The sequence below is a fragment of the Budorcas taxicolor genome, chromosome 12, assembly GCF_023091745.1.
Source record: "Budorcas taxicolor isolate Tak-1 chromosome 12, Takin1.1, whole genome shotgun sequence".
Taxonomy (NCBI): Eukaryota; Metazoa; Chordata; class Mammalia; order Artiodactyla; family Bovidae; genus Budorcas; species Budorcas taxicolor.
In genome coordinates, this window is record NC_068921.1 from 74,245,214 (window position 1) to 74,259,145 (window position 13,932).

Consider the following 13,932-nt stretch of genomic DNA (forward strand, 5'->3'; position numbering starts at 1 on the left):
ATTGGGCCTTATCTCACTCCGGGGCTGCTCCAGGCTTCAGGTGGATGCCCGCATGCATAAACCACAGCTCTGCAGAGCAGAGCACAGAGCCTAGAGAACTCCTCCTGCCCAAGCCCCAGTGCGGCAGAGCAAAGCAGGGCGCCTCTGAACCAAATAATCACAGAAGTCCCTGAATAATGCATGAGAGCAGGACTCTCCCTGGCACATCTGAAACTGTACTGGGAGGAACTGTACTCAGCAAGATAGCAGAAACACGTCCCTGGAACATGCATTCCCTGAAATTTATTCTTGCAGCGGCCACTTGGGGGAAACTGAAAGCAAATATGACAAGCACCTGAAAATCATGGTATTTTCGTGAGTCTGAGGCTCCCAGGATTTGTGTCAATGCAAAGAAGCCGTGTGACAAGATTTACAATGGCATCATAGTGAGAAATTCTACCTTCTTTTTTCTGGTTGAACTGTGAGGGGGGTGTTGACTATTCCTCTTAGAGAAATTACCAATGACCGGTATCTTCCAAAAATATCTTATTTTGTGCTTTTGTTTGGTTGGTTTAGTGACATGTGCAGTTTCCCATTATTAAAGTTGGCTGATAGCTGTGCTAAGTCACTCCAGTTGTGTCCGACTGTTTGTAACCCTGTGAACCGTAACCCACCAGGCTCCTCTGTCCCTGGGATTCTCCAGGCAAGAATCCTGGGATGGGTTGCCATGCCCTCCTTCAGGGAATCTTCCCAACCCAGGGATCGAACCCACATCTCTTATGTCTCCGGTGTTGGCAAGTGGGTTCTTTACCACCAGCACCACCTGGAAAGCCCTGCTGATACCTAGACTTGCAGAAAAGCTCCATCACAAGAGGGAGGCTGTGTCCAGAAGTACTGGTACTGAATATAATCGGGTGAGGAACTTCCCTCTTTCTGAGCTAGATGTCGGCTTTAATATAGCTCCAGTGTTGATGAGTGGGATTTGATTCCACAAATGTTTAGCCTCTAATTTGATATTCCAGCTGCTCATTAAGTGTAAAATAAACAAATCTTTTTGGAAGAATGTTTCCTCAGCACCACATCACAAACCCCATTTGGCTGTCTTAGGATGTCCATCTTTTAGGCTTAGGATCTGAACAGGGCATCTTTCCTGGCTCAGCTGGGAGAGGGCAGAGCCAGGAGCCTGTTTCATGGCTTTTCCTCTGCTTTCAGATGAACTTGTCCCCAAACACCCCATGATGTCAGGTCACACGGAATGGCTCTGTCCTTGGCTCTGCTGACTGTAGCTGGCTATACTTCAGCATTTTGATTATGAAAAGTGAATGAAAGTGAAAGTCGCTCAGTTGTGTGCGACTCTTTGCAACCCCATGGACTATACAGCCCATGGAATTCTCCAGGCCAGTATACTGGAGTGGGTAGCCTTTCCATTCTCCAGGGGATCTTCTCAACCCAAGGATAGAACCCAGGTCTCCTGCATTGCAGGCAGATTCTTTACCAGCTGAGCCACAAGGGAAGCCCAAGAATACTGGAGTGGGTAGCCTATCCCTTCTCCAGCAGGTCTTCTAGACCCAGGAATTAAAACGGGGTCTACTGCATTGCAGGCGGATTCTTTACCAACTCAGTTATCAGGGAAGCCAATGGGGGCAATTCTCTTGCCTCAGAAATTCTGCATGCTAAATCATTTCAGTCGTGTCTGACTCTTTGCAACCCTATGGACCATATCCCACTAGGCTCCTCTGTCCATGGGGTTCTTTAGGCAAGAACACTAGAGTGGGTTTGCCTTTCCGTCTCCAGGGGATCTTCCTGACCCAGTGATCGAACCAGAGTCTCCATTGCCTCCTGCATTGGCAGGAAGGTTCTTTACCCCTGGAGTCACCTAGGAAGCCAGTCAGAAATTCTAGCCATTTATTCTCTGCCCAAATATTTATGGTTTCAGGAGTTTATCAGATTATTGTCTCTAGTAGCCCCCACTCCAAATAGAATCAACTTATTTGTCCAAAACTGGGAGCTTGGTCACATAAATTACGGTACCTCCGTATTTGGAACACTATGCTCCTATGGAAGAACGTTAAATAAAATGGAAAATACATTCCCCTCATATTTTTAAGGTTTTGCTCAGTTATTCAGTTGTGTCCAACTCTTTGCGACTCCATGGACTATAGCCCTCCAGGCTCTTCTGTCCATGGGATTTCCCAGGCAAGAATACTGGAGTAGGTTGTCATTTCCTCCTTCAGGGAATCTTCCCAACCCAGGGATCAAAACTGTCTCCTGCATCGGCAGGAAGATTCCTTACCACTGAACCACCTGGGAAGCCCTTTTAAGTTTTAAATACTTGTTAAAAATACAATGTACAGTATGATTTCAAATCTGTAAAAGAAATATATGTTTAACTGTGGTTATATCCTAGTGACGTGATTCTAAGTAATTTTCATTCTCTTCTCTTATTTTTTTGTGTTTTCATTGCTCATATTTTCCATAATGTCAATGTACTGCATTTCTAACTGGGGTTAGGTGTGGGGATCAATGATTGAAAAAAAGAGAAAGAAAAACCAGCTACCTCCAAAGTATTCTCTCTTTAATGTTACCAGGTACCCTGGGAAAAAGAGGACACAGAGCCTTCGCCTTTGGAGGGAAGCGCTATGGGCTTTCCTCTCCCCAATATCCTCCCAACTGAAAAGAGTCAAGATCTTTGGGTAATAAGTCAGATAAAAATTCCTCAGTCAAAAGGGTCTGGCTGCTTTGTAAGTAAGTCACCCTCAGGGAGGAGGTGATGGCAGCTGGGTGGGGGAACGAGTGGTTTCTGTGTGGGGCGAGATAAGGATATGTGAATGTTCCCATTTTCTCATCACAATGCCGGACATCCTTAGAACCAATGGCTCTGACAGACGCCATTGTCAGCCTCCGAGAGTTCTTTAATACAACACTTAACAATCATCGTTCCCAATTTCCCATTTGCTTAGAACATCATTCTTAAATCCCTTAATTTGTTTTCAAGACTGGAATCAAAGGGCTTTTCATCACTGTGTCAAAGGGCATTCTGATTGCCAAGCTGTAAGTGCTGTGATTCCCCCTATCAGATACAGAACAGTGCAGATAATACTCCACTGAGATAATGAAGAATGGGCGGTCCATAATGAGCGGCTCTAAAGAGAGTCAAGAAATTAATTCCATTCTGAGCATTTGGAAAATGACTCCTGCACACAGCACAGCGGGGTGGGAGACCTAAGTTTCACATTTTAAAAATGCACACATTGTTAACACAAGTTCACGTGGCCTCACAGTGAGGCCAAACAAACCGAAATGAAGGCGTCTGGAGCAGAGAAAGGTTTATCTCAGGGCCCTGCAAAGGGATGAGACGGGTGGCTCTTGACCTAAAAAGCTCCGGATTCCCCAAAGCGTTTCGGCAAAGGATTTTTAGGGTGGCTCAGCAGTAAAGAACCCCCACCTGCCAATGCGGGAGACATAAAAGGCGCAGGTTCAATCCCTGGGTTGGGAAGATTCCCTGGAGGAGGGCATGGCAACCCACTCCAGTATTCTTGTCTGGAGAATCCCATAGACAGAGGAGCCTGGAGGGCTACAGTCCATAGTGTTGCAAAGAGTTGGACACAACTGGAACGACTTGGCATGCAAAGGACTTTAAAAAGCCAGGTAAGGAGGTAAGGGGGGGTCACAGGGTCTGTGATCAGCTGGTGCACAGCTCTCTGATTGGCTGATGGTGAGGCAGCAGGGGGGGGGGGTCGGTCACAGGGGTTAACTTTATCAGTCTTTAGGTTCCAGAAGGCCTGGGGCTGTGTACTTAAGGTCATCAAAGTCACTCAGTTGTGTCTGGCTCTTTGCGACCCCATGGACTGTAGCCTGTAGCAAGTGCTCTTGCCTGGAGAATCCCATAGAGGGAAGAGCCTGGTAGGCTACAGTCCATGGGGTCGCAAAGAGCCAGACACAACTAAGTGACTTTGATGACCTTAAGTATAAGTACATAGCCCCAGGCCTTCTGGAACCTAAAGACTGATAAAGTTAACCCGTGTGAGTGCCTGGAGTGGGCTGCCATTTCCTTCTCCAGGGAATCTTCCCGACCCAGGGATCAAACCCTGGTCTCCTGCATTCCAGGCAGATGCTTTAACCTCTGAGCCACCAGGGAAACCCGTTAAGGTTATTAAGTAGTTAGCATCTTCCACTGGCTGGAGAAGGGGAGGTTGTTTACATCTGTAAAACAACACAGGAAATGTACATCAAATACTATTATCAAATTCTCTGGACAGAGGGGCTACAGTCCATGGGGTCTCAATAGTCAGACACGACTTAGCAAGTAAACAACACATTTACTTCACAGAGGAGCTAAAGCAGAGGATATGGGGGAAGCCCTGTCCCCCCACGCCCAAAGGTCCCATGGGGTCCCAGTCAGTTACATCAGCTTGTGTTTAGGATGGACTGGTCATCTGTGCTTGCTCCCTGCTGAGGACCAAAGAGCTCCTTCAATGTCCTCAAGGCCACCTTATAGGGAGGGGAGCCAGGCTCAACCAGGAGGGGATATATATATGTATAATTATGGCTGATTCACGTTGTTGTACAACAGAAATCAATACAACATTGGAAAAATTAAAACAGAAAACATAGAACAATAAGTTTCAAAATAAAAGTCTGTAGGACAAGAGGAAGGAGGAGAAATTGATTGTTTCTCAAACATTTCATAAGGTCTAGGCTAAGGGAAATCAGCCTGAGCTACTTCTGCAGGTTAAGGCACCAACAAGTTCAGTTTCCTGGTGACAATCACCATGAGAATTCCTAAAATGGTGGCTGATAAAATGTATCTGTTTTTTTAATTCCATCTACATTGAACAGCTGAACACCCAGGATGTACAAGGTCATGTATCAGATGCTCTGAAGGCTGAAGGATGAGTGATGTATAAAGCCTGCTCAAGGGATAAGACATTCCCTGGCCACCAGAATGAAGATAAAAGCTTGAGCAGCACAGGTTTCCGGGGGTGGGGTTGGGGGAGGGGATACCTTCTTAGGTCATCACAGGAGGTTGAAGGAAGGAGTATCTAGATGAGCTGGATTCTATGAATGCTTTGAACTGTGGATTGTGGCGATATTAACTGTTTTGCTTGATTTTACAAGCATTAAGCTGGTGGTGCAAGGAATATCCTGTTAGTTAGTTCAGTCGCTCAGTAGTGTCTGACTCTTTGCGACCCCGTGGACTGCAACACGCTAGGCCTCCCTGTCCATCACCAACTCCTGGAATTTACTCAAACTCATGTCCCTTGAGTTGGTGATGCCATCGAACCATCTCCTCCTCTGTCATACCCTTCTCCTCCCACCTTCAGTCTTGAACCTGGCATTTTATATGTTTCTTCAAATGTGTTCTTATTGGATAGGCATGTCATAACCTCATGAAAGGGAATATTTTTTAATCAGCACAGGCACAGTGATTCCAGGGCCTTCTACTCCTCACTTCACCGTTTCTGAGTGCATACCTGTGCTGCCTCTTTCCCAACACAGAACTGAAATGAAGGATTAGAAGGATTAGATAGAAGGAAAGAAGGACATATGAAGGAGGAAAAGGTGGTTTAGAGAAAGCTGACCGAGGAAGGGGAATGAACGGTGAAGGTGGAGCCTATGCTAGTTCTATAATTCATCCTTGATCCTTTCTCATCAGTGCCCATAGTTCTGGGTTCTTCCTTGCTGGTCTCTCACCAAGGCTGTCCAATATCTTTCCTGGTCTCTGCCTACTTTTGTCCCCCATAAACTCTGTTGCTCCGTGAAGCTTCCCACGTCAACACTTTCCCTATTTTAGCCATTCACAGGTGCATGCAGAGCTCATGACAAACTGGCCTCAGCATCCTGTTCCAGTTAGCCTGCATGCATGCGAAGTCACTTCAGTCATGTGTGACATGGACTGTAGCCAGCCAGGCTCCTCGGTCCATGAGGATTTCCAGGCAAGAAGACTGGAGTGGGTTGCCATACCCTCCTCTGGAGGATCTTCCTGACCCAGGGAACAAAACCGTGGGTTATTTACCACTAGTGCCACCGAGGAAGCCCCCCGTTCCGATTGTTGCTAGTCGCCAAGTCATGTCCGACTTTTTGCGACCCCATTCATGCAGCACACCAGGCTTCACTGTTCCTTACCATCTCCTGGAGTTTGCTCAAACTCATGTCCATTCAGTGATGCCATCCCACCATCTCGGCCTCTGCTGCCCCCTTCTTCTGCCTTCAGTCTTTCTCAGCATCAGGGTCTTTTCCAATAAGTCGGAGCTTACGTCCCTCTTTCCATTCATTCATTTATTAGCAAACGTTCAGTGAAATGCACAACATGAACTCGCTGGTCTCATTAGGCCACGCTGCTCTCTGTGCCTACTGAAATATTCTCTGAAGTACTCTTTGTCCACTCCTTACCTCCATAACTTGCTAATCAAGGCCTCTCTTTTTTTTTTCTAATTTACCACTCTTACACTTATAACACTTTGAGGCCATTTTATTCTCTTTTTTATTCTCTTCATTTCCTAGAGCAGCTCCTTACACACACACACACACACACACACACACACACAAACCCTCAATAAGCCATATGTTAATTAAATGACTTGCTAATTAAAGAAATGAGCAATTATGAATACAATAAACTGCTTGGTGAAACACAGGTTCTTAAAGCAGAAGGGAAGAAAACTACTAAGTTTAGCATTTAAAAAATCTCATTTCTAATAATTATCTGGCATATGAAATTCTGCCTTTTACCTGAAGTCTCTCATGACTCTCTCTGCATATTAACCATCATGATTGAATGATGGATGGATTAGAAGATTTTATGTCTTTTTACTCTTTTCACATGTTTTGGGTGTTCAAAAATAGTATCGGATTAGTTTTTATGGGAAAAAAGAAGGGCCTATTTGTCAAAGGCAATATTAACCTTAGTCATTAGAAGACACTTATCTCCTTTGAAGGTCATTTCTTTTCCAAAGCCTCATTTACTGAATATCTGCAGTGAGCAGGACTTTGTGGAGGTGCTGTGGGGCACCAGGCCTAAGGTCCCGTTATCAAAAAGGAACTTAAAGGGGAGATGTGAACAGGACTCTCATACGCATGTTAAAAGTGCAGTAAGTGATGCAATAAACCCTCAAGTCTGGCAAAGTCAGGGGAGATGGAGATGAAGCTTGAGCTGGGCCAGGAAAGATGAGCAGGATGCAAATGAGCAAAGGAAAACTCAAAGACTGAGGGAAGGCAGTCATGTCCTTGCGCTGTGTTTTGAATTTTTTAACAGGATTATCTTATAGCTGAGCACATGTTCCTAGTCTTTGCACTATAGTAAGCCACGCTGCTGCTGCTGCTAAGTCGCTTCAGTCATGTCCGACTCTGTGCGACCCCATGGATGGCAGCCCACCAGGCTCCCCCGCCCCTGGGATCCTCCAGGCAAGAGTACTGGAGTGGGGTGCCATTGCCTTCTCCAATAGTAAGCCATGATGGGTTCTATAACAATCATCAGCTGAAATGATCACTGAACTAACCAAAGAGCCCTAAGTTTCCTGAGTACACAAGGCTATGCCATCTTTACCTTGGGCTCACCAGAATAATTATTCTAAAGAGCTGTAATTGCTTTTCAGACATTCTTACATGAATTTGTCCAAACTCTCAAAAAGGCAGGTGGCAAACAGGAAATCTGCAGGCAGCAAGCTGTCATTAAGACAAAGTCTCTGTCCTCAGGATCTTTCTGATCCAGGGAGACTGGCAGAACAGTCCCTTAACTTGGTGGTTAGCATCTGTCCCACTTTACCAAAATCCCTGGGTGCCTGAGATCTCCTTGAGGACTATGTCTTGGTGATCTTGGGGTCCCTGCTGCCTAGACCCATGTGCACGTGTGTGCTAAGTCAATTCAATCATGTCTGACTCTTTGCAAGTTTATGGACCATAGCTCACCAGACTCTCCACTGTCCATGGGATCCTCTAGGCAAGAATACTGGAGTGGATGGCCATGCCTTCTCCAGGGGATCGTCCTGACCCAGAAATTGAACCCCATGTCTCTTACGTATCCTGCATTAACAGGCAAGTTCTTTACCACTAGCACCACCTGGGAAGCCAGTGCTTGGCAAAAAACTGGGGGCTCGATTAATGTTTGGAGGATTCCTAGGTGAGTGAATGGATAGGTGAAGGGAGAAAATAATAGTTTACTTGTTAATGTTTCAAAATCTGGGGAGAGTTTAACTGAAAAGTATTTAACAATTCAAATAGTGTTGAAGTGTTTGAACAGATGGAGCTCTGCCTCTGTTTAGGGGACTGAGTCAAAAGGGACTGGGTTCTGTGAGGACAGCTGCACGTGGCCCCACAGCCTCTCCTGGGGAGTTTGCTTGTCCTTCTCTGATCTCTGTTTTGCCCTCCATTGTACTGTTGAACAAGGAAGGCTTGAAAAGGAAAGTTGCAGATTTCAGGGTATTTTTAAGAATTTTCCTTAGATTGGGCTAGATTGGGAATTTGGGATTGACATGTGCACACTGCTATATTTAAAATAGATTATCAACATGGACCTAATGTATGGCACAGAGAACTCTGCTCAATGTTCTGTAATAGCCTAAATGGGAAAAGACTTTTAAAAAGAATAAATACATGTTGATGCATAACTGAATCATCTTGCTGTATGCCTAAAACTAGGACAACATTGTTAGCCCACTATACTTTAATATAAAATTAAAAAAATTTAAATAAAATAAAAAATAAAATATTCAGTTTTTTTTAAAAAGAATTTTCTTTAGAAACTGAATTGGGCAGAAGCAGAAGAAAACAAGTTTCCATTACTTGGGAGTGGGGAGGAGATTCATGAAACTGGAGTGAAGCTTGTACATATGAGGTTGGACCTGTGGCCTGGAGGTGAACGTCATTTCATCAGTGACCTTGAAGTTTTCTGGCTGAGAGTAGAAAAGCAAACAAAAGTACAGAAAAAAATAGAAATGAGAAAAAATGACTTGATGAATCAAATTGTGGTTTTTTTTCCTTCAATAGTTGGATGTTCTTCAATCCTATTCTTTTTAGCTTTCTGTCGTGACAGCTTTGCAGGATTGAACGAAACAAAGCATACAGGAGAATATATCTGACTTTAATACCCAAATGCTTTCAGGCACTTGGCTCCAGAACCGTGGAGGGGACAACTCTGTACTTTATCGGTATGAATGTCACACTAGTACATTTTTGTGTTTTGATGTCAGAGTTAGTGTTACTTACAAATGGACCCCTGACCTATTTGGCTGGTAGAACCTGCAGACATTTGAGAATGATTTTACTTGTATAAACATCGCCCTACAATTTGGCTAATCATTGTTTCAACATAGTGTTACACTGAATAAAATTTGAAGCCAAGACCATGTTAAGTGTAAGCTAGTTTCAGTCAGCTTGGAGACCATGCGCATTTGCGATGGAGCAAAGACACTGGGAATTCTTTGGCAAGTTTTCCGAAGTGAGACAACAGCTGCTCAGATTCCAGCAGCTGGTTCCAGTTCCTTTATGCCACAACCATTTGTCATCCTCAGCCCTAAAATCTCACAGCTTTTATGATTATGTTAAAAATTTGGATTGTGTATTAATTTGAGATGCATAAATGGGGCTAAGTCTTGTCAGTTGATTGCCATCTTTTTTATTTAAATCCTTTTTTTTTCATTTTCCATTTTATCCAACTAACCAGAAAAATTATAAATTTCCCATTTGTGATCTTATTTCTCCAAGCAAAGATCTGTCTGATTTAAGGTATTCTGTCCTGATGAGTCTGTGTTCCTTAACTCACCTAAGTTACATTATACCCACCATCATCATCATTGTGTTTATATATTTATTATATAATTGTCAAATAAAAATAAGTCTCTGCTTGTAGAACCGAAATGTGAACAAGTTTCAACATAGGACCAAAGCAGGATTAATAATGACATGTCATATAACATTCAACCATATAATATCCTGAAAATCTTTATTGTCAGCATTTCCTTGTGGAGCCGAGAAATGACGTCAGTCATTTTCAACTTTCCCTTCAGACCTTTTGGGAAATTTTCCCCCGCTGATGGAATTGTCAATCTGTCATCAGGAAAGACAATAGAGTAATGTAAAAATGGTGATTGGCAAAGCAGCGTTCAGGCTGGCCTTGCTGTGCCGGTTTCAGTACATTCTTCTTCCTGATTTAAAGGGATGAGAGTATTACTTAAGATTTTGGATTTTCTTTCAGTTCAGTTCAGTCACTCAGTCATGTCCAACTCTGTGACCCCCATGGACTGCAGCACACCAGGCTTCTCTGTCCATCGCCAACTCCCGGAGCTTGTTCAAACTCACGTCCATCAAGTTAGTGATGCCATCCAACCATCTCATCCTCTGTCCTCCCCTTCTCCTCCTGCCCTCAATCTTTCCCAGCATCAGGGTCTTTTCCAATGAGTCAGTTCTTTGCATCAGGTGGAGCTTTAGCTTCAGCATCAGTCCTTCCAATGAATATGCAGGACTGATCTCCTTTAGGATGGACTGGTTTGATCTCCTTGCAGTCCAAGGAATTCTCAAGAGTCTTCTCCAACACCACAGTTTCTTTAGCACATTTCAAAACTGTCTGGCTAGACATTCAAAATAACTGAACACAGTAAATGTATTGTCTTAAATATATCTCATCAATTCCTTTTTTAAAAGCAGCATAAAAAAGAGTACAGAGTGCCAGCTTCCCTGGTGGCGCAGATGGTAAAGAATCAGCCTGCAATGTGGGAGACCCGGGTTCAATCCCTGGATTGGGAAGGTCCCATGGAGAAGGGATAGGCTACCCACTCCAGTACTCTTTCCTGGAGAATTTCATGGACAGAGGAGCCTGGCAGGCTACACTACATGGGAGTTGCAAAGAGTCAGACGTGACTGAGTGACTAACACTTCAATTCCTTATTTTTGTCACTGCTTTTACTAGCTATAAAATTTTTTTTAGTACAGTTTAGATTGTCAGGGGAAGCAATGTTCTTTTCAGAACTTTTCAGAGATGTTTTTGTCTGCCCAGGGCAAACCCTGAGTGTCACTCCTGGTGACAGAGGTGGGGTGGGCAGCCCACTCCATTGGCAGCTGCTCAAATGATGAGAAGGATTTTCCTGACTTGGAATCAATATTTGCTTTTCTCTAATGCCTACTGTTGTGTCTTTATCTGTCGATTTTCCAAATCCCTTCTGGCCTCTTCACATCTCTCTTGTCCTTTTGAGCCAGTTGTACCCTGATCTTTACCTAATCATTCTGAAGCTAACCGTTTATAAAATGTATCTCTTCTCTGTGTTCCGTTAGGTGCCATTAGATGAGATGACACCTATGATTGTAAGAACCACAGCACCTGACAATTAATAGGCATTCAATAAAAATTAGTTACATTTTTTGTTTTTAAAATTTGCTGCCCAAGAAAGCACAGAAGCTTTGAAATCAAATAGGCTGAAAATTTTATCACAGTTCAAATATTCATTTGCTCTAGGATCTTGGGCTGTTTTTGACCTCTGTGTTCTCAGGTTGTTTTTTTTTTTAAAGTCATGATAAAACCCATTTTACAAGTGATGTTGAAGGTTATCTGTGCCAGTACTCACAAAGCACCTAGTCCAGTTTCCAGCACGTAATAAGTGCTCAGTAAATATTAGCCTCCATACAACACATCTTTCCCCTACACCACCTACCTCTTAACCCAAAAAAAGATTAAGGAGACTTGGCTTTCTGCTTTGCTCTTTCTAGTCTCCTGGCTTTGGATAAATCATTTTAACCCCCTTGCATGTTTTCCTATCAAATAGTCCCCAATATCTACTCCAAAAGTACCTTTTAGGGATCAGATAAAATATCATTTGGGTGATAACTTTCAATAATCATGGTGAGTCTTCTAAAAGTAAGGTGGTGTTGTTGCCAGTTGTAATTTATCAATGAATTATTACTGCATTAAGGCATGAACAATTTCCCCCAACCCCAGCCCTCCCCACACTGTGAGTGAGCAAAAGTCGCTCAATCCTGCCGAACTCTTCGCAACCCCATGGACTATAGCCCACCAGGCTTCTCTGTCAATGGAATTCTTCTGGCAAAGAATACTGGGGTAGGCTGCCCACACTGTGGCCAAAAGGAAAAACGCAGCAAATGGTACTGAAAACCCATGCATGCATGTTTATAGAAACATGCACAGCGAGGAACACTGGCCTAACAGCCTCTCACGTGAGCACTGGCAGGACATTCTCAGGTGACCATTCGGCATCCAAGTCCATTGCCTCAGTGCTGATATAAAGGCCACAGAGGCCCGAGTTCCCAGGGTTGTAGTTGTGGAGGACTGACGCTCTCCCCCTCATCTCTTCCAGGAATTTCTATTACATCACCATGTTGCGGGATCCAGTGTCCCGATACCTGAGCGAGTGGAAACACGTCCAGAGAGGGGCCACGTGGAAAACCTCCCTCCACATGTGCGACGGGAGGAGCCCCACCCCAGACGAGCTGCCTACCTGCTACCCGGGGGACGACTGGTCTGGGGTCAGCCTGCGGGAGTTCATGGACTGCACCTACAACCTGGCCAACAACCGCCAGGTGCGCATGCTGGCCGACCTCAGCCTGGTGGGCTGCTACAACTTGACTTTCATGAACGAGAGCGAGAGGAACGCGATCTTGCTGCAGAGCGCCAAGAGCAACCTCAAGAACATGGCGTTCTTCGGCCTCACGGAGTTCCAGCGCAAGACGCAGTTTCTCTTTGAGAGGACATTCAACCTCAAGTTCATTTCCCCCTTCACGCAGTTCAACATCACGCGGGCTTCCAACGTGGAGATCAACGAGGGCGCCCGCCGGCGCATCGAGGAGCTCAACTTCCTCGACGTGCAGCTCTACGAGTACGCCAAGGATCTCTTCCAGCAGCGCTATCACCGCACCAAGCAGCTGGAGCGCCAGAGGGACCGGCAGAGGAGACGCGGGGAGCGCAGGCTACAGCGAGATCACAGGGGCCACCGCCGGCCCAAACAGGAGGGGAACCCCGAGGGGGCCGTCACGGAGGACTACAACAGCCAGGTGGTGAGATGGTGACCGACCCCCCCGCCCTCTCCTCCCGCGGAAGGGGGAGGCTGAGCCAGCACACTGACCTCACCTTGCAGAATGTGGGACCACGCCGAGGATGTCTGGCCCGTAGGTGGCTTGTTTGGGACCCGCCCCCCCGCCTTGCTTCCTCTCTGTCTTCACCTTTTTCCAGCCAGAGATGATCCATCTGGTTCTCTTTTTTTCCTGACATTTGTCAATCTGTGATATTAAGTAGGGTAAGGAATGCATCCAACGGGATAGACCTCTTTAGAAGGTCAAGGGGCAAGGCACCAACAAAGGAAAGAGTCCTTGGGGTTTTTTTTTGCAGCAGCAGCCCAGGTTGTAGTTTGGGCAACTGGAACCTACCCAAGTACACATGAAAAGCCAAATTATGGCTTGGATGTTCTGCTGAAACTGACAGGTTCATATTGTCTCTTTAATGGAAATACTGCTGTTGAAAGAGAGAGGAAGAGAAGGCTTTTTCAGCCTTCCCGTGAGGTTTAATGCCAACTCTCTTGGATGTTGGCTCTCATCTTTGAACTCTATTTGAATGTGGTTTAAAATCATAAGCAGTGTAACGTGTTTTGTTGTTATGGTTGTTTTTCAACACGACTACCCTGCTACGGACCATCACTGCAGACTCACATCCTCTGCATCTTATCCCTGAGCCATGCTTCTCCCCCATCTTTTAAGGAAAGGCTAGTAGATTCAGGAGACATGTGCCTGTGGCCCCAGAGAAAGGAACGTGAGTAAGGGAGAGAACGTGCTTATTAACGAATACCTAAGGAAAACACCCTTTACCAGTTTTTATTTTCAGTATAAGGAATGAAAGATAAATTAAGCAGGGAGAAAAGCAGGAGGATAACCACCTGTCCACCATTTCCAATGTGACTGCAGAACCTTAGCTTTTTTAATGAGGACTATTTCAGAGTTTTTCCTATTTGGAGCAGG

The 13,932-nt window shown here is 44.9% G+C and overlaps 1 protein-coding gene across 1 annotated transcript in view; it reads left to right on the top strand.

The window, feature by feature from the left end:
• Positions 1-12,990, top strand: part of HS6ST3 (heparan sulfate 6-O-sulfotransferase 3) — a 709,655-nt gene extending 696,665 nt beyond the window's left edge. The window contains exon 2 of the mRNA XM_052650139.1: positions 12,282-12,990. Within this exon, the coding sequence (XP_052506099.1) occupies positions 12,282-12,990 (709 nt within the window). The remainder of the gene's footprint in view (positions 1-12,281) is intronic.
• Positions 12,991-13,932: the final 942 nt, after the last annotated feature.